This window comes from Apus apus, chromosome 1 (assembly GCF_020740795.1).
Source record: "Apus apus isolate bApuApu2 chromosome 1, bApuApu2.pri.cur, whole genome shotgun sequence".
Classification (NCBI taxonomy): Eukaryota; Metazoa; Chordata; class Aves; order Apodiformes; family Apodidae; genus Apus; species Apus apus.
In genome coordinates this window covers 174,608,309-174,630,304 of record NC_067282.1, presented here as the reverse complement: position 1 = coordinate 174,630,304, position 21,996 = coordinate 174,608,309, and the positions used below count along the sequence as shown (strand labels likewise).

General features: G+C 38.6%; 1 protein-coding gene across 1 annotated transcript in view; it reads right to left on the bottom strand.

Annotated features, from left to right (window-relative positions):
• Positions 1–21,996, bottom strand: part of NELL2 (neural EGFL like 2) — a 153,388-nt gene that overhangs the window by 82,824 nt on the left and 48,568 nt on the right. Inside the window, exons 10-12 of the mRNA XM_051613080.1 lie at positions 6,787–6,878; positions 3,871–3,973; positions 1,699–1,827 (exon numbers count right to left, since the gene is read on the bottom strand). Coding sequence (XP_051469040.1) covers positions 1,699–1,827; positions 3,871–3,973; positions 6,787–6,878 — 324 coding nt within the window. The remainder of the gene's footprint in view (positions 1–1,698; positions 1,828–3,870; positions 3,974–6,786; positions 6,879–21,996) is intronic.

The following is a 21,996-nucleotide window of genomic DNA, read 5'->3' as shown; positions in this document are numbered from 1 at the left end:
GTGTCCCAACTTTTTATTTACTCACGCCATTTTATTGAAAGCCCTTAAGCAGATTGATAATTGCCACCCTGAAACAATGTCATTTGCCCATAAAGAAGCACTTAAACCAAGAACCCTTCTCAAAAAACCATCATACTGAATTCAGGTACTGCACAAAATGATAAATCCACTTATAATACAAATGCATCAGTTTCACATGTGATAATCTGCTGTGTCCCCATCTAAACATTTCACCACCAATGCTGATCAAAAAGCTTGTTTTATTTTTTGCTTATGACATGCCTTGCAAGTTCCATACATAGCAACAGATTCTCATTTGAGTGATCACTAAGAAAGCATAACTTGTTTTTCTGCTTTTATTCAGCTGAGTAACAATAGTGCTGCAGAAAAAAAACCTTCTTAAAGAACCTGCTTTCACTATAACTCCACTGCTTCAGTGACCCCCTCAAAAAATACACGGCTGATGAGTTCCCAGAAATGCAGACCTGCAGCCTAAGCTTCAGTGTAGCCTCCAGGGACTATGGGATAAAAAGTGGCTGATGTTTCGACACAAAGCAAGCTACACAGCAGGTCCTGATGTCCCTGCTGGGACACGATGAGGGGCAAGAGATTTGTTTCTGCATTATTTTTAGCTCTATTTCTCAAAACAGGCTTCCATAAGAAGGCTTACCATAAACATTAAGCAGAGATTTATGTGAAGCTAAATTAATTATATACTCCTTTCCCCAAAACAGTAATGAATTTTCAAATTTAAATCTACAGATGAGCATTCCCGATGACATTAAAGCAGCTACTAACTTAAGTAAGCTGCAGGCATTAACTTATGCAGAGTTCAGCCAATGGAATAATTTTAAAAGGCCTTATTTCATCCAATTTAATTGTGCATTGCCAGAGAATAATCCAGGTATTAGGTGGGACTGCAGAATACCTTAGACTCTACTCACAGATGCTTAACTTTCAATTTAGCAGGCTAAATCTGAACTGAACTGCTTACTAGTCAAAGGCCATCCTGCTGCCAACACAAAAGCTTTATGGTCAGAATGCCCTGATAGTACGCTTGTATTATGTGTTTGCAGAACAAGGGTTTTTGAGAGGAAGAACAAGTCATTACAAAAGCCAAGAGATTGTGCAGAGGACTATGGCTCTTGCTACTGGAGCAAGGGTGGTTTTGTTTCACAGGATTACACTATGTTGTAAAGACTCACACAATATAGACTTCACTTCTGATAAGTATATTGTTGCTCCCTGATACCAGAAGAGCAGCTCAAATAATAAATCATTACTCAATATGATTAACAACACTAGTATCTAGTCTACAGCATTTACTTGCTTCCTGGAGTGAGAGAATGGGAGTTTCTGAAAAGAGAAACTAGATGGTATACTAATATGTTATTCAAATGGTTGAACTTTAGAATTGCCTGAATATCTGAATATTCAGAATGTGAAACTTCCCTATAGATGCATGTTTCTAATTCAAGCCCTCAGCCATAATAACTTGCCACTCTGACACTGACCAGAGCTATTTTTTTTTAAATAACCTAATTGTAGAGATCATTATTTTAGTCGATTAATCTGCTGCATATCTAATTCATTGCCTGTAATAGGCCTATCCCTTTGACAACTTATGAAACAATACATTCTTCCCAGAGTAATTTATAAAGCTGAGCTTTATATTCAAGCATCTGTTCAAGATATTACCTTCACAGTAGGCACTGTCCTCCCGAAGGGCTCGGAAGCCATCTCGGCAGCTACAGATTGCTCTGTCATCTAGGTTTCGGCAGACAGAATGATCCATACAGTTATGTCCTTCAGAGCAAAAGTCATGGCCTGTACAGAAACAAACATGATTGAGGGTTAAACAGAATCCAGGGATTATAAAACATCCCTGTCCAAGACAGTCTTATATTTTTTTCACTTGGGTCAAAGAATACCTTTCTGTTTTCTCTGAGATATAGGAAAATAAATTGTACCAAGCATGAAACGGATGAAAGGAATAGCAAAGGCCACAAGAACAGACTGTCTCTAGGTCTTCAATTCAATTTCAGGTTATGGCATTGATCTAAGGCAGCTGGATAGGAGGCTTGCTTAAATCCCCTTACTGTCTCCTTGTCATGGTTAAGTACTTTTACAGGACACTTCTTAATTATATATTTTTTGTTTGATTGTTTGTTTGGACATTTATAAAAGCTCAAAAGCTTAGACACTCAGTAGCTCATTTACTAGTGCAACTACTTTTTTCCCTAACTCTTTTTGTTTCCAGATATAGATATATAAATTACAGAATCCTTCCACATTTTACTGAAAATCTTTTATTAACGTTGACTTGTTTTGCTTTTCTCTTCCCCTTAGCTCTTCTTTTCAAGCTCTAATAATGGAAAACACTTGTCTGATTGCATCATTCTTTACATTTTAGAGAAGTTTATTCCTAAAATCTCACCTTTTAGCCATCCCTATCCTATTTTCCTGTTTTTTCCCTTCCATTTTTGCTAAGTATGACCATTTTCCATTACATTTTAATTATAACTTTTTAAGATTCTGAAGTTCTTCTCCAGGCTGGAAAATTTACACTGAACCTCTCAACACGGTAGGCTTTTTAAAATCCTTCTGTTTACTCTTATGAAATCTTATGCTGTTATTTTGCTGACTAGTGGTATTGTAGTCTTATTTTTTTATTTTCTGCCCTGGATTGGCTGCATCAGATTTTGACATTAAATAACTAAGACTGTACATGTTATGCAGAAAGGTTGATGTTTTTTTTTAAAGATTCTTAACACTTACCTCTGTGCTGTATTAATAAACAAAATACATGCTGCTGAATAATAACATACGGCAAGTTCATGTTTAAAGAAGCAGCTCCAGGGCTCATGAGTGGCCAAGGTAGTAGGGTTCAGGTAGGACTGAAAGTGTTCAGGAAGCACTCATTTCACATATATTACAATTTTCCAGCTATACCAGGCACAATAAACTCAGAATTCCTTTTTCTATGCCACTTAAGATTTTATAGACAATTATAATTTAAAAAATCCTTTTGGACTGTGATAGAATTCAAGATCTATCAACTTCTCTTAAGTTCCTCTACTTTCTTATCTCTCTGCTTGATGTCATTAATAATACCCTTCATGTTCACACTGAGGAGTACAGAAACAAGTATAGCTGCACTTTTATTTTCATTGATGTATACCCAAAATCAGCCCAAGATGTTCTTTCATGCCCAGTATCAATTTATCATTATTTAGCTGTAGAAGAAACAGATGTAGCCACTTGCTCATAGCTTTGAAGATACCGATAATAGTCCAGATCAAAAGAGTGGGCTCAAGACACAGAGCAATTCGTGCACTTCTCCACTTTGGTAAGGAGCAGTCTGGGTGTAACACACAAAAGTATATAGTGTACAAAAACATTCCCTAAAGCTTCTGTTTCTAGATGCAGACAGCAACCCCAAACAGGTAAACAAGTCATTCCAGTCTGCGAACAATTGCATAGCACAAACAGTTCTCTGAAAGAGACATCTGAAGCATCTCATGCTGGAGAACAGGGACACTTCTCCCATCTCACTTTGTTTGGACAGCAGAGTGGGTGAAAGGCAGAAAAATACCTAATTATGTATATTTCTTGGACCTTTCAACCACTTTTGGCCAGGATGAAAAACACAAGTGCCAGTAAACATGTTTCACAGAATTTATGCTATTAGACATTTTGCTAACAATTTTCAGATGTCACAACACAGATGTTATCTATTCAGCTTCCCCAGATTTATAGTGATAATCACGCATAGGAGTGTCCTATTCAAAATTATAAGAAAAAAGCCTTTATAAAAGCTATAAAGTAAAAAATTACACTGTGCTCACATATATCCCACTATTATCTTACCTTTACAAATTTTGCAGCAACTGTGAGATAAGGGGATCTGTTGAGACTCTGGGCAGTTCAAAGCTGTACAACCTTCTTTTGGAATACGCTGCATTTTATGGCCCTGTTAAATTGAGGTAATTGGTTAATATTGTGAGAGAAGAAACAAAGATAAATGGTAACTTCACCAGAGTTTTGATATTATAATGTGCAAACAAAAAAAACGCCTATGCCAAACTTCAGGTATCTTTAAAAAGCATTTGAAGGGACTATATAGTACAATAAAAGCATCAGGAACTCCCCTATACTCAAACTTTTTCAAGCAAGCAAAAGTGTGGCAACAGCTCTCATTCTTCTCTTATCTTAGCTGTCAAGTAACTTGTCTCAGAAGTTTCTCCTAGAATTATGCCTGAAAGAGTAATAATTATTTCTCAGAAATTGAGGTAGTAGATTCTAGAGTCAAGGGTCCTTGTAATGAATGCTCTAAAGCAGTTTGTTATTTGCACAGCAAGCAAAATCAAATTTGAACATTTCTCATGTCAGCACTGTAGCAGTAATGCTGAAGGAAACAGGCACCGACTCCGTATTAGGAAAGAAAGGGTTTCTCAGCTAAGCTTGGATGAGGCATCTGGAAATGGCCAATGCCACAATATGGATTCTGAACATCTTCAGGCACTTAGTGAAGGTCACACACAGTCACTGCAATATGACCACATGAAATGTTTGCCTTAGCAATCTAGCTACCACAGATCTAGCACCTTTAGCCTCCCTTAGGCACTAATTAATGTGCCTTTCAGTGATCTAGTCATGGTATGGCAAAGACAGAAAACAAGGCAAACAATAACCTGCTCTTGAGAGGCTTCGGCCTATAAAATCAGTAATGTCTAAAATACGGGCTTACTGAACTCAGGACCCTGTATTTCTGCATGTTGGTGCTTAAAATCATGCATATGCCATTGCATGTATTATTGTAATGAAACTAGCATTTAATTTTAACTCCAAGCATGAAATATAAAGATGAAACATGAATGCAATGGCCAATATCAAAATTACTCCTCAAACTTTAACCTGAGGAATCCTGACACAGACCCCAACTCTAACCTGATAACACAAAAGAATGAAAACAGCCACAGAGGTGATGCACATCAGAAGAAGTAAAACCCAACAATACCACAAAATAAACAACAAAACAAACAAACAAACAAAAGAAACCCAAACCCAAACAAACAAAACAACTTTGATAGGAGTAATATCAGAGTAGTCTGGATTACATTAAATTCTTTTACAAATTCTATTTTGAAGGAGAATTTTTCATTCACTTGTTTTATAATATTCAAACTGAAGTGTACATGCCTGTAACAGACACAACTGAAGCAGCCAAGCAAAATAAAAATGATGTTCAGAATTAGGTGCAAACGAAAAGACGAAATTCCCTACATTGCCTTGATAACATCATCAGAAGCTTTCAGGCATGAAATCAGTACTTGTGCCATTCCTATTAAGTCTCTCTGGAGCTGGAGTCATTCATTATATCCTTTTATGAGAACTCTGGCAGTGATAAAATAGTGCCTATCTATGACTCCCTAACTGACCAACAGAGTTTACAGCATGTGGATTTTCTGCTCTGAATTATCATTCACAAAGCTGTTCAGCAGAAACTGTATCTACTTCAGCCCTTGAAAAAGCAACATTTGAATCATCCAGAGTCGCTGTTTAATATTTCTACTGGGACAGTCAGGCGAGCCACCAGCAAACAAGGATAATCAACAAAATCCAGTCTAGCACAGCCAAGAGGCATTTTGTTCATACAGCATCACACTTGCCAGCTGCAAGAAACACAAGGCAACTTCACATAACTTCTGATGATTGTTAATTATAGTCATTGACTAATCACAGAATTCACGTCCCAGGTGTCACGTTGAAAATATGAGCTCACAGCCCTGAAAAGAATATGACTGAATCCAAAATGATTTTTGGTCAGCTTCTCCTTTCCTTTCCCAAAAGGGTTTCCAAGCACCTACCTCAGGAAATAAGCTCACAGTACTTAAAATCAACAGCAGTAAGACAATGGTCCTCAGCTCTACTTTGTAAAACACACTTTTTCAGAGCTGTATGAAAATATTTTGAAATTTCCAGAAACTGGTCCAACAGATAGCTGCAGTGTGGCCAAGGGAGCTTCTCCCCTCTCTTCTCTGCCCTAGAAATTTGTGCTCAGGTTTTCAGCTCCACCCAGCCACATGCAGCTGCTTAACTAACTCTCTAACTCAGCTCTCTAACTGGAGGAAATTCTTCTCCATTCCTCCCGCCCTCGAGAGGCAATGCAGGACCCACTGCAGCAATTTGTGTAACTCTCAACCCACAAGTGTCCCTCGGGTTTATTTTGCCATTTGTGCCCTGAACAGCAGCTCTGTTCTTTCAGCAGGACAAGACTGACACAGCATCAGGTGTGTTCTTTTTACAAATAAAACAATAACCCTACCCAATTTCCATCACTAGAAATATAACCAGACACCTGGTGTGCCAGCTCTTTTTCCTTCATTTTCATCTAGCTTTTCCACTAAGAATTATCTTGAATTCCAGATTATGCTCCCACCACGTTCATACCTGAGCACATAATTTTGACAGTAACATTGTACACATGTCAGTGGCAGCAGAAGGTAGCCTGGTGGCTTTTTATTACTGATGATGAACATGATACCTAAGAAGGAAAGAATGCAGCTTGATTGTCAAGCTGCATAATCACAGCTTGCATCTATGCAAAGTAAATTTGATTTCAAAAATTTGATGCGGAACTCAGTCAAAATAAACACAAGATGCCTTTTCTGTTGTCACTTCCTAAGGTAGACCTGTCTGTGCTTCTACTGCTTCAGTGGGACTTGGATATTTCTAACATGCAAGAATTTTTTTAATTTGTTTTTCTATCAACAGTATTCTTACCTTGCACTCAAACAGAACACAGGCTCCTGAGCTTGAATACACGGTTTCTCTTTGTCCTTCAAAGTAGGTTCTGCCTTCAAATACGCACATTGCTTCAGGAGAAAATAAATAAAGCAACACCATCATGATATTGTTAAAAGGTGCTAGCACTCTGTTTATAGAACTGATACATTTTCTTAAAGGTAACTTTCATTAAGAAAAGATTGAATCACCTACAGTATATTCTAAACCCACCTGCAGGAGTCTGGACATCACAAGAAAAAAAATCCAAGGGGAAAATACAAAACCACCGAAGAACCAGAAGAGCACACAGAAGTAGAGGGTGAAGGATGTTGAAGCAATATTGCATGCAGAGAGCTACTGACAGGACAGAGAAGACCTGTCTCAGGTTACACCAAGGAAGCTAAGGCTGCCTGCAACACAGCTCAGGGGCAGAAAGGAAAATGGAGGTGAGGGCAGTGGAAGTAGCACTAAGAGAAAATCAGTTTCTTGTAGAGGAATATTGCATGAAGAAGGATGATCACTGAAGCTATATATTTATTTGTTATCATGGCCCTCTGAAGTATCATCGCCACACACTGTTTATTAAACATGATGTATTTGTACCTTGATTATCTCAGTTATTTACCATTGCTACTGAAGTATATTATATTAATTTTATTGTACAGAAACTGACCTTCAGTGACTCTCTTTCCCCTCCCCAGTAGTAGTAGCATCAAGTCTCCAAAAAACAAATGACAGAATGACCCCCCTTGCTTGGTGTTTGTTATACCACGACCTGGCCCAGTGCCACTCCTGCACCCTGGCAGTACCAGGTTTTGCAGCAGAGTGCTGACTCAGCTTATACTGGATTACTCACTAAATTTCCTATTCAGTATTTAAGGGCTACATAAAATATCTTCACAGCAAACTGTTTTACACTTTTTTTTTTTTTTTTAGTGGGTCCATTACTACAATTACATTACATTAAGTAAAAAAGGTAATATAACTGCTAGGTATAAAAAATCAGATGTTCATCTCTGTTGCTTAGGACACAGTCAAGGTTCATCAAGTAAGCATAATGATGAAATAACAGGACTAGGTTACCACTTTCAAGTTTCAGATTACATGTTAGAGGTCTAATTTGCTAAAAATTGATTTGGAGATGTAAATCAATTATACTACAATTCATTCACAGAGAGATTTATCTATTCTGTTTAAATATACTACAATTTGTAGACAATTTTAAAATGTCTGAAAGTACAAGACTTTTTATTGCATGACCAATACTAATTAACACTATTTATTTTAAATTCTCCTTCACTTTTTTTTTTTAACTTACAGCTGCTTGATTTTACAAACTTCTTATTACTTTGTCAGAATGTAAAAGTCAACTCTTAGAACTGATGTTGAAAAAGAAGTGATGAGCATAGTGACAAAAAAAGATTTTTCCAATTCCGAAATATGAGTTAAAATTCCTTATATAGTATATCTCGTGTGATATAAGCCTGTAAACCACTTTTAAGAATTAATATCAAAGCACATTCCAACACTCCAAGTACCATGGATGGCAGTTTGCAGTCAGACTTAAAAGTACAGAAAACAGCCACAGGAGAGATTCTACAGGAGAGTCATAGGGCTAAGAGAAGGAGAAAGTTTGTACAACATCCACAAAGAAAGGTCACAAAAAGTCAAAAAAGCTCAGCACAGTGTCCCTTTCCTCTGCCAGAAAACAAGTTATTCTAGAAGGAATATGTGGGGGAAAACAAAGCAAAACAAAACCAAAACCCTGTACAAATCCTTACTGGGGACTAGCAGATTTTAAATCCGGACAGGACAAGGCAATCATCCAGTCATATATATAATCTCCTACATATCACAGGCCACGACAGTGAACTGAAATACTCATATATGAAGCCCTTTCCCTTGCCCCATACATTTCAAGCTTCTAAGAACAATGACATGTGACAGGAAAAAAAGTATAGCAACGCCTGAGGACCACACAATGGCAGTGGACTGACAACAAAGCCTCATGTTTCCAACAGGCAGACTATCCCTGTTCACAGGAAAGACAAAAGACATCAAGATCACTGTCTTGGAAGAAAATATTCTCCTGAACCCAGAATACTCTTAATATGGAAATAAGAACACCCAGGCATGTTAAAAAAGAGAAATATCTGTACTAACTCAAAGCATTGTCCACTGAATCCAGTCTCCTTATCAGTGGAGACAAACCTCTGATTATTCAGAGAAACTTAGAAAACAGTGTACACAGAAAACCATCAAAAGAACACATCCAGCCTAGTGTGAAACCATGAGGTTATTCCTTGATTCCACCAAGAGCCCTCAGAAGTCTTGGCATATTAAATCATCATAATAATGCAGTGATGCAGTATTACAAACACTTTCAGCAAGAAAGTCAACTCTTCTGTATAAAGCCTCAGAAAAAAAGAAAATCTTAAAAATTCTGGGGCTGTGAGAAATGGCTCTGCCCAGACAGCCCTTGCCCCTTTCCCATAGGTCTTCATACACTCAAGGATTGTTTCCAAGAGGCTAGAACGTGGCAGCAGAGTGTGTGTTTCAAGACACTTGCTTGCATGTGTCCCAGAAAATTCAAGCAGTGCTCACATCCCTGCCTCCACAACCATAACACCTGGCCATTATGCAACTAAGAAAATTACCTCTCATTCATTGAATTCCCCCAAAGAAACATTTCCAAACACTGGATTTTGCTGTGGCTTTGTCAGCAAGGTTATAAAGCCCCCAGGTACGAGAGCAATCTAACTATGTTTAAGAAAAGAGAGAAAAAACAACAAACAAAAAATGCCCAAAAGAAAAACTAAATTGAAACTAAATTGAAAACCCATTAAACTGAATAATATGAACAAAAGCCCAACCGTGTCTTCTTATGGACTACTGCTCTCAACTACTACATTCAAAAGGGATATTTCTTCTTGAAATAATCAAAACAAACTTGGATTATTTCTTTCCTCCTAGTGTTCTCTCAAACTTGACAGATTACACCGTACTTAGGCAGTTCCTTCCATTAAAAAACAGCAAGAACTAAGGTAACATTCTGAAGCTGTAATTCAGAGCTCTATCACTTGATTTTTCTCTTCTTACCTATGCTAGTGAGTTTAAAAAAAATACATAGGTACTTCATCATGCACACTGACATTTCTTCTCCAATACTCCCATAAATGTTTCTATCCCTTTCCTGACCTCTTCTCAGCCTGCTCTTCTTCCACAGTCCTCAGAGGAGGCCCCTGGCCAGATAGCAAGGGGCAGATTTTCATCAGGCCACTGGAACACCTCTGAAAGCTCTAAGGTTGTCTGGTTCGGCAAGCACTGAGCACACTTGGAAATATTTCTAGTTAAGACAAAGCTACTAACTTTCTTCTGCCCCACTTCCCTCCCAAGACAGCAGAACCCATGTCCCAGGTAACGGGGAACAGAACATTTCTCCTACCTCGTGTCAGCAACTCTAACAGCCAGTACACATCCCATGATGGTGATGTTTTGTGTCTTTATTTTCCTTCAGAAATAAAGATACTTCAGCAACATGAACATCTGGACTAGAACTGTGTAATTGGAAAGTCCAGCAAAGATTTAATTCCTGCTTGTCTCAGTGTTTCCCAGGATACTGTGATTAGTTTGTGTTTGGTATCTCTCTGGGGAAACATATCATCTTTCATCTTCCCTAAATCCTTTCATTTTACAGACTGAGTCACAGTCAAGAAATTACCTGATGATTAGTTGTTCCAGAAGTTGGTAGTTATTGCCTATGTAGTATGTCATCTACAGCTGAATTACATAAAACATTTCCTCTTGCTATCAGACTTCCATATCCCTCCAGTACTTAAAACAATGTATATTACTCAAAGCACAGCTTTCTAGGAAGATTGAACAGGAAGTCTACAAAACCTGCGAGGAAGTTGGGCTACTCTTGGTATATTTGTATACAGAAGGCGATCAAGTATTTTAATGATAGGCAACAGTGTGTGGTCTAAAAATTATTAGCAAGGTCTGCTTATAACCCCACTACACTAATTTCATAGAATCATAGAATGATTTTGGTTGGAAGGGACCTTAAAGGTCAGTTTAAGCAGGTGCAGTGTAATTTACACAGGTGTAGCGATAATAAAACTGTTATCTGTAGCATCATCCATCACACTGTGATGACACGGCATCTTTTCCATATTCATCCAGCAAAAGGAATCTTTCAGGAGCCCACTGGCTATTGTGTTCACTCAGTGAATTACCAACCGTTTGTCAAGCCACCACTTCTCTTTCACAATGATACTTTCCTGCTTCGTTTCTTAAAATGTCCAAGCAAAATCCTTGTTCCAGCGAATTCCAGCTTTCTGTTTGCTGAGTTCACAGGATGTGACTGAGCATTCTCCCACTTCTCTATTTATCACCTTTGCTATCTAGGTTGTGCATGGCGTTCTCTGAGTACACTTTCCTGTGGTATCTAAGCTGATTTTGATTCCAACTTATCACAAAGGGAAAGCAGAAAATTAGAAACATTGGTGAACTTTTCAAACCACTTTATTTTATTGTATTCAAAACTGCCCAATGAGTGGCAGATGTGACCTGAAGTTTTGTGAAAGTTATCAATAATTATGAGCATAAAATTTAAATCTGGTAATTAAGTCCATGTTGCTGAGCAGGGAGAGAAGCGCCAAAAATTAGCATACAAAAGAATCCCCAACCCTGTATCTTTAATTTAATTTTCCAACTTCCACCTCAGATTCTCCTTGATTATGTTTGCCACTGTTCAGAGATCAAGGCTTAGGCAATATTTAAGTCCCATTAATCCTACTTTGCAAGCTTACATAGTGCAAAACCTCTATATATCTTTATCCTTAGAAATAAACACAGAGATAATGGTCAGCTTTGCTGAATCTCTTTCTCTCAACTGCCATGCTATTGCTCTCACCCTCTCTCATTTCCCTTTGCAGGGATTTGAGCATTATTTCTTCTTTGCTCATTTTCTGGAGAGCACAAGCTCCTCTCTTACTGCAGTCAGTGAGGTTGAAGATCTGGTTCATTTCCTGCCATCTCCCTCAACAATTCAAAATTATTCCAGATTTCAAGCTGGAAAATATATTGCTGATTTTTCCAGCCAACCACTGTTGAAAAGCTGCATGTACAGGCTTCAGCTTCCTCAGCTAAAGGAAGAAAATCCAATTTGAAATTTCCTAATGATAAGGGATCAATTGCTATTTGTATCTTCTTAGCTGGAAAAGCTAAATGTCTCTATTACACTAAAAGCATGAAGTCCTTGTTCTACAGTACTTTTACAATCATTTAAGAGCATCTGTGGTGTGAGCCACCTCCAACAACACTAACGGGCTGTTTAGTCACATTGGCAGGGAGTCAATCTAAAATTATAAATTCTTTCACACGCTTCTCTTGTTTCCTATATTTCCATCAACTCCTATGGCAAAATGACATCATTAACCATCCCATGTGTTCTTGTTGGGAAGTTTTCCACAGAATCCATTGAGCCCTAGAATTAGGGCTCCTTGAGGCATCCTTGAAGACTAAAAAAAGCAATCTGAACACTGAAAAAGCTCATAAAAATGTGACTTAAAACTCTGTTGATGGTGGTTCAGCTGAGGCAAATAGACCTGGCAGATTAAGTAAAACTTTTAAAGTAGGCTGCAGGACTGGGAGTCTGGGAAAGACAAATCACACTGCAAACTCGAACAACTTTCACAGCAAAATAGCAAATAATAAAATCAAATTACAAAATAAAAGCCTTAAAGTGTATCAAGAGAAGAAAAGCAATTAAGGTTAATATTAATTATATGACCACTGTATTACAATTATATTAAAGGCTTATTATTAGCATAACATCCTGCAATAACAAAAGAACTCCAACGTAAACATTATATGCTTGCTTAATATTCATAAAAATGGGACTAGACATTATCTGATAGCCTCCTTCCACAAGCTGTTCATAACAGTAGTGACATACTTGTACCTTAATAAAGATGCAAATAGGTATTTTATTAAATGCTGACAGCTACCATGACAGGGAAATTTCTGCCTCAGTTCTGCCTTCTCTCAGCTGGATTGCTGGGCTAACTGTAAAAGGTGCTTCTCTGAAAACTTTGTTAAGAGAAAAATGACGCAAGGTAGAAAAATAGACACCTCCCTAAAACACCTTATAGTTCATGACATGCTTAAAATTGCACACACACCCATCAGAAAGCCTTAAGTCACAAGGATGCATGTGCAAGATTAAATCAAATTACTTGATTAGGACCAAATATTCGGCATTTCTGAAAGTAATGAAGAACTCCTTAAGACCTGCACTCTTTTGACTCACTATTTTAAATCTATGAGAAGTAAACAGTTATCATTCATCAGGATTAATTTACTTCAGAAAAAGCAGGTTGTGTTCACCATTGTCATGTCATAAGTTAAGACTATCCATGGACATGACAAGGGAAACCTCCTCCTGCAACAGTCCTCACACAGGGTAACTATTAACTCTGCTCCACAGAGATTTCAAACATGGTGGAGGGGAGAAATAAAGACTTTTGGGATGCTACCCACATTTTTGCCCAGATTTGCCATTTTTCCATATGACTAGTAAGACAACTGCTTTCTGCAGCCTTGTGGACATAGTTTATGGGAGCATATTCAGTAAAGGACAAGTACCTCTGAATGGCACCTTCAGAGATTTTTCACAGTGTTTCATTTGACAGTATTTTAAAAATCCTATGCAAATAGCAAACCTACTCAGTTCACCGCAAACTAATAAATTGGGCATTTACTTGGGATGAAAATCATTTCCATGCTCCCCAGTCATGGAGGTTCAAACAGCTTCTGATCCAAAAATTTGCCACATTATTTAAGCACACAGAAACTACACCCACTATCAGAGATGTTGCCAGTTCTCCCATTCTCAACCAGACTCTCCTTAGCCCAGAACAATTTCCACACCCACTTTAGCTAGAAACTCTGCACTGTGACTCTGCGGCAGGCGCTGCCCTGGCAAAGGCATGACTTCTTGTGATCTGGCATCATGTAGTTCCATTTCTTTTTCCTCCCAAATCCAAAGCGCTTTTCCTTCCCCTACAAATCACAGCCCCTTGTTCACTTACATAATGCAGTAATAATCACATGTGCCTTATTTGCTTAATGGCAGAGGCCAGTCTCATGTGTTTACATTCCCAGGAGTGGGTGAGTGCACAGGTAGAGCACCATATCTATAGCTGTTGTTAGGTCTCAGTTTCAAAGTACCTGCATCTAGCTCCATATAGGAACTGAACAGGGTTTCACATTCCCAACTCTTCTCCCACCCATTTCTATTCCTGCATAAGGAATCTGCCCATCCTCCCATCCCTCTTCTGAGACCCTTCGTCTTCCTTCCTCACTTAAGCCAGAATGACAGGATTAGTTGGCATAATCACAAACACTCCAGAGAACTCTACTTAATGTTCTTAAGGTAAATCCTCAGCATTAGTTCAGCAGAAGGTTTTTAACACAGACAGCAAGGTAAAGACATTTCTTGAAATCTTGAATAAAGTTAGTGATGGAAATCAGCTTTCCAAATTTGTTATATACAGACTCTCAACATTCGTTAACAAATAGCACTTAATAAAAAACTAATCTAAAAAATATCATGTGATACCAATAGATTTGGAAATTTTCAAAAGACAACTTTAAATAGAAACCTATGAACAATTATCATCACGCTCGTTTCCCAAGGCAGCCAGCAGTTACTATTATCCATTGTGCATTCCAAAACATTACAGTGTTTCCTGTCTAAAGTCAGCTCAGGATTTAAAAGAATTTAAAATGTCAAAGTAACTGGAACAGATGCTCACAGGTTCTGCTTTGTCATAGCTGATTTCTCCAGAGTGCATCTGTTGATGTTCCAACCCAGCCACAGAAAAATAGAAAGCTAGAGCTCATAGCAGCTCTTAATGGGACTACTCCTTCTATGTTTTGGAACTACATGAAGGATGGAAAACCTTAGAGTCACTGACAATTTTAGATAAATAGATAGATAGATAGATAGACAGACAGACAGATAGATATAGATAGATAGATATACACACACATATATATACAAACATGTATATACACATATATATATGTGTGTCTATATATATTTAGATATTAGATCTATGCTAACACTCCTATTATAGAATCATAAAATGCTTAAGGTTGGAAGGGACCTTAAGATCAACAGGTTCCAATCTCCCTCTTGAGCGGGGACACCTCCCACTAGACTAGCCTGCACAAAGCCTCATCCAGCCTGGTCTTCAACACCTCCAGGGAAAAGGCTTCCACAACATCGCTAGGCAACCTATTCCAGCACCTTACTACCCTCATGGTGAAGAATTTCTTCCTGAAGGCTAACCTAAATCTCCCCTTTCAGTTAAAACCATTACCCCTTGTCCTATCACTACCCTCTTTGGTGAAAAGCCCCTCCCCAGCTTTACTGTAGCCCTTCAGGTACTGGAAGGCTGCTATAAGGCTGTGGCTCATGTTGAGCTTCTCATCTACTACCACTCTTCAAGTTCTTTTCTTCAGGACTGCTCTCCAGCCATTCTCCTCTGAGTCTGTATTTGTGCCTGGGGTTGTGCTGACCCAGGTGCACTTGGTCTTGCACTTGGCATTGTTGAACTTCATGAGGTTGGCATTGACCCACCTCTCCAGCCTGTCAAGGACCCTCCTCATGGCATCCCTTCCCTCTAGGGTGTCAACTACTACACACAGCTTGCTATCATCAGCAACCACTGTCCATGTCTCCAACAAAGATGTTGAACTGCACCGGTACCAATACTGACTGACCCTGAGGGACACCACTTGTCACTTGCTTCCACTTGGACACTGAACCATTGACCACAACTCTCTGGGTCCAGCCATCCAGCCAATCTCTTATCCACCGAGTGGTCCATCTGTCAAATCCATGCCTTGTCAGTTGGGAGACCAGGATGTCATGTGGGACAGTGTCAAACACCTTGCACAAATCCAGGTAGATGACGTCAATTGCTCTGCCACCATCCACCATCTCTGTAGCCTTGTCATAGAAGGCCACCAGATTGTAGGAGAGTTACAATACTTTCATATTTCTGATACATAAGACAACTCACTTTTTTCTTTTTCCTTTGTCTACCACTCCCTTTGTATGGAAACCAAGAATCAGAAAGGCAATTAAAAAAACAAAAGTCACTTTTAGTTTTGTGTGTTAGCATTAAATCTGCATAAGACAAAGTACAATTTTTCAATTTCAGTGGCACAGAAATTCCCTCTTTGCAAGCCTGTAAAATGTGCCTAGAAAGGATGCTGCACTTTGGTGAATATGAACGTAACTTGAAGCAACATCTTAAGGAAATTATACCTGAACTTACATCTTCTTGTCAAAGAAATAATGATACAAGAAGAATCACACCACTTCATCTTCCATACCTTAAAAGTATCTGAAGTACTCCCTCACTAGAAATAACAGGAATGTGCCTATTTTCCAGATGATTTAAGCACATTTTCTTACCTTGCTTTCAGGGTAGAAAAATAATAATCTGATAATTGAAACCAGGCACATTCTGCTCCAACTTATTACATCAAAAAATGTAACTGAAATATCATTCTAATACTACTATATATAGGTATATAGTGGCCTCCAATTCGTTACTTTTCCGTGAACTTCTCCAAAACCTGCAGTTTTGGACTTTGCACCTAAAGTCAAGGTCTGCTTTTTTTAGAACACATTTCCATTAAAGACCATTGTTACTGGTATTACGGAAATTTGCAAGATCTACAGTGGAAAAGCTCCAGGCAAAAACGAGAACATCAACCACAAGCTCCTTAAGAAACAACCCCCTCCCCCCCACTCCAGTGATGCAGGCGCAGTGCTGCATTAGCACATCCCTGGTGAAAACAATCATTCTGAAATCAATGCATAGTCATGTGAACAGCCACAAACTCTGGGTGATTTGTATAATTATAAATAGAACCAGGTTGGGGTTTTTTAATTGTTATTTCTAGCCACCTGACTAAGTAAATTCTGGTTAAATCAACGTTACTAAAGTCAGGTTCGGAACTTATTAGAGACTGGAACACTGTCAATATGTCCACTCCCAGCTGTCTGAAAGCCAAAATATTCATAAGTAACATATGTTAATGTTTTACTTGCACTAGAAATAAACTAAAATAATAATATGCTGCAGGTATTTTACTCCCTGGTAAGAACATAATGAAAAACAAATGGAAAAGAATAGTTTTTTTCTCCTGCAGTCTCAACCAAATAGGTTATGAGAGCAGGGGAGAGCAGAGCACACCCTACAGCAAAATTTCCCATGTAAAAAAATATTTTTAATTCTCTACCAATAAAATTACCAATATTATGTTTCCAATTTCTTCTTCAGTGCAGATTGCTATACATTCAGTGTAATGTATTTTAATGAGTAAGGATTTTCTTAAGCATACTTTATTCTATAATTTATTCCTCAGGCACAGAGTAAGACTAAAGTTAAATGATTTTACCATTAACTGGAATTCTCCTCATCTCCTGATACATTGCCTCCAGATCTAAAAGTCTTCCAGTGGAGTTCCTTAATACATGGGATCCAGAATAGCTAAAAAGCCACTTGCCTAGGAGGGAGCCACACTTTGATGCATGAAAAGTCTGACTGAGGCACAGAGCTCCGACTCCCCCAGCCCTCCTCTGCAAACATGGAACAATGAAATTGAAAGGATGTGGGGAAGGAGGAAAAGAAATGTGGAAGCAATATATTCTGAGAAGTCCAATTACTGTAAACTGTATTTCAGTTTATTGTAAGCTCTATTTTAATGTACACAGAACAACAGACATTAGAGGAGTGATTTTCCTTGCTCAGAAAGGAAAATGCAAGAGAAAAGACTCAGTGTTTCCCTTCTGCTGGAGGTACACTGCCCAGCCTATAAAGAAAAAAGGTCACTGGAGACTAAAAGCTCTGCACCAAAAAGCCCCTGGCAATTCTGCCACTGAATGTAGAACAGCTATAAACCAAACGTATCACTATGGTATGAGAGTAGTTTGGAAAGTTCTATAGCTTTACCATATAGCAGAGACTGAGCAGTTAGGGGCAAGAGTGAGATTAGCCCTGCCTACCAAAGCCAGGGGGTCTTTCTGCTGGCTTTGAGTTGAGCACAGGAAAGGTCCCAAAACATTAAGAGTGTCTCAATGCTCAGCTTCCTGATGCTTCCCAGAGAAGAGAAGCCTCTGAGGATATTTTTCCAATGTGTGCAAATCCCTGATGGAAGAAAATTAAGAGCCAGAGTCTTCTCAGTGGTGTCCAGTGATAAGGACAAGAGGCAATGGGCACAAATTAAAATGCATAAAATTCCACTTGAACACAAGAAAGCACTTTTTTATTGTGAGGGCGACCAAGCATTGGCACAGGTAGCCCAAGGAGGTTGTGGTGTCTCCATCTGTGTAGATATTCAAAAGTCATCTGGAAACAGTCCTGGGCAACTGGCTCTAGTTGGCCCTGCGTGTGCAAGGAGAAGTTGGACCAGACGATCTCCAGAGGTACCTTCCAATTTCAACCATCCTGTGAGACTCTGAGATTGTAGGAACTAAGCTGACTTCACAAATGATACTTGCATCAATTATGTTTTTCCACTCAGCTTTCTAAGTCTAAAATGGCTCCACTGATTTTATTGACCTACATGAGCCAAAGATACATATTTTTACTTTAAAAAATATACCTTTAGAAAAAAAATATTTCTGCCCTATTTCTAAATGAATATAAATACTGCCTTTCTTTTGAAGACCCAGAGTTGCTGAAATAATAAAATGGTATAAACAGGCAGTAAAGTACATCTTGGTAGTAAAAGTGTGGTATCATGATTTTTGTCTGTCCTTATAATGTGACACCATCATTGTTTGTGATTCAAAAGCTTGGGAAATAAGGTTCATGTGAATCATTTCAGCACAGCAAATCCAGAAAGTAGGGACTGAAGGGACACTACTCTGCTAAATGCTAAATAACATTCAGAAGCTCTGCATGCTTACTACAGGAGGTTATAATAAAGAACATGTCTCTAGGAAATAATCCAGTGTTGGGTATATTCAAAATATCTTTTAGTACTATTCCAAAGTAGGCTAATATCTCTGAATGTTCATAAAGCAAAACTCAAAATAACAGAATGTATGCTTTATTGCAACTTGTATCTTTAAAAAGCCATATGTAAATATTTATAATCAAAAAGCAACTAAACTTTTGCATTAGCCAAAATGTTTCTCCTCCTTTATATTAAAGTATGCATTAAAAACAAACAAACAAACAAACAAAAACCACAACTGTGATGACTAATCATTGCTTTGTTGCTAAAATCTGCCTCTTCCTCCTCCAGTAGCAATGCTTGCTCTGTCACCCTGAGTCCACTGGCTGCCCCACAGCTCTCAGGCCTATGCTGAGTCCCCATCAGCCTGTTGGACCTGCTCTTGAGCTTCCAGACTGTCCCTTCCCCTGATTTCCTGCAAGGATAAGGTGGCCTGTTCAGCCAGCGCTCACTAATCCTGTTGTTCAACCATTTCTCTGAGCTGCAGCCTGAATGCAGGAGAAGCTCCTCTGGCACTTGGGCAAACAAGGAGGGGATTGACATGCCACACTGCCACCAGTGCGTGTCACCTAAGGCAAGATGGTACCACTCCTTCAGCCCAGAATGAAGGTGGCAGTTTTGTGAAAAGATGAGCCTTATTGAGGAGCACAGTCTTGATTCCGTAATGCTTTGATCCACCTGGATAAATGATGAATTTCAGAGTAAACGTAATCAATGTTCCTTAAGTTTCTGGATGAAAATCTAGCACTTCTGCTGACGGTCAGTTGCTGTGCAGATGAGAAGCAGAAGTGCCTTCACAGAACCTTCTCTCTGTGTCAGTAAGGCTACAAGTACTGGAGCCTGCAGAAGGGTGTGTAACTTTGGGGAAAAATCAATGCCCCATGAAGAGCAAAAGGGAGAATCTTCTTAATTTTAGTTATAAAATCAAAAATTTCTATAAGCTAGCAAGACAGATCACTGCATGAAAAGCCCATGAATGTTATAAGAGCAATCATACTTGTGTTTTAATTATGTTGTTCAAAAATCCCTCCCATGTTATATAACCCCTCTATATGCTCTCTCTCCATGCCTGCAAAAGAAGTGTGTGCTGATCCAATACAGCCCTATGCTTCTCACAGTTCCTTAAAATACTTGTGTTGGAGGGTGGATTTTGCTATACTGCACCAGAAAAATCAACAAATGTCCCATTTCAGAAAAAAAAAAAAAGTGGATGGAAAAATCACAGCCTGCAGATTTGAACATAACAACTCAGATGTTAAACTCCACTGAAATCTGTTGGGATAGATTTAAATAGTTTGGGATTAGGTCTACAAGTATCTGCAATGTCAGTGGGAGAAGGACAGTGATGAGAAGAGAGCAATTTCTTCCTGGATATTAGTCTTTGATTATGGGAATTATTACTGCTCCAGATAGTGGTATAAGTATCACATTGGCCCTTAAAAAAATTAAAATCAGCTATTTTGTTAAAAACACACTGGGTCCATTTTAAAAAGCACATGTACTCAATAGCTATTGGAAGTGATACCTTAGTGTTAATATGCCTACTAATAAAAAAGTTACCATAAAAAGATTAGCTGATCAAGTTGCAACTGTCTCAGCTGCTAAGACATTGGCAGTCCTTCTGTAACTCACTTAAAATGAATTAACTCATCCTTGTACTTCTTACGCCAAGTCCATGCTCTAAAACAGTATTTTATAGGGGCAGTAGGGAAACTTAATCTCTTCTGAATTCATATCAATGCCTATCACCACACGATGCATTTGCTTCTGCAGAGGAGAAAAGAATGCAATGATCTCTTGCACATATGTTCTCAGATAGGTTTAAAATTGCACTGGGAATAGAAAAGAAAGTGGTCTGTGCTTTCTACCTCCAAACAGTTCTCCACGGGAAGCTCCCATTGATCTAAGGTGTATGCTCAGGTAGCTTGACTGAATTTTGTGTAGAATGGCTTGTCTGCTGCTGGTACTTATACCCAACACATTGGCCAATTTATGTGCCTTGGAAGATCATCGCTTCCTTTTAGCCCATTACAGGGCATAGAAAACACAATGATAATTTGCATGCACAGACATTCCTTATGCTAGCAGCATCGACCTTCACACAAGACAAAACAGAACAAGTTGTCTGAATGTCCTCAAACAAAGGTACAGAGTTAGGCAACAAGGTCTAGGTTTGTCATTATTTGTTATTATTGTTTTCTTTTGGCTCACAAGAACAAAACAAAAAAAAACAAACAAAAAAAAAAAAAAAAAACAAAAAACCAAACCAAACAAAAAAAAACCACAAACAAACAAAAAAACACAAACCTCAAAATGTAAGAAAAAGCATGAAGAGTCAGTTGTGCTGAAATTCCTCAAGTGTTGAAAATGTCATTAAACGAGACACAACAAAGCTGCCCAATCCAATATTTAAATGCTGGGTTGGGTTGAATTTAATTTCCTAGATACAAGGAAGAAAATGTTTACAAGGAGGGTGAAGAAACACTGGAACAGGTTGCCCAGAGAGGTGGTAGATGCCCTATCCCTGGAAATATTCAAGGTCACTTTGGACTTGGGATGTCGCACTGAACAAGCTGATGATCTCGTTGAAGATGTCCCTGCTCACTGCAGGGAGGTTAGACTAGATAACCTTAAATGGTCCTTTCCAACCCAAACCATTCTATGATTCTATTACTTTATGTTCTGTTTTGAAATGAATACTGAACACAGCTAAGAACACTGTATTAGGCAACATTTTTTCTCAGCATTTATGATTGATTTTTCAAGACAAAGGGTAGTGGCTCCTTGAGCAATGCACTCTAATTAGCTGCTTTCCCAATTATAAGCCATCTGTGTTAACTCTACATAATATAGTCAGATGCCACATCCCCTGATATTGTTCTAAGAACTGAGAAAAATTATGTTATCCTCAGAACCTATCAAAACAGAGGACCTCAGCTTTGACCCCTTGAGCAAGAACTGTGGTCACTGAGCACACTGACCTCAATCAGCTCAGACCTTGAGCTGAAGACACCAAGAAGACAGAGTACAGCTGGCACACATATATAAACTCACTGACAACTCAGCATTTCCACCAAATGATCCAGGAGAACAAGTGAGGTTCCTGAAGTCTCCATTGTCTCTAACTTCCATTTTTTACACTTTTTTTCACTGGAA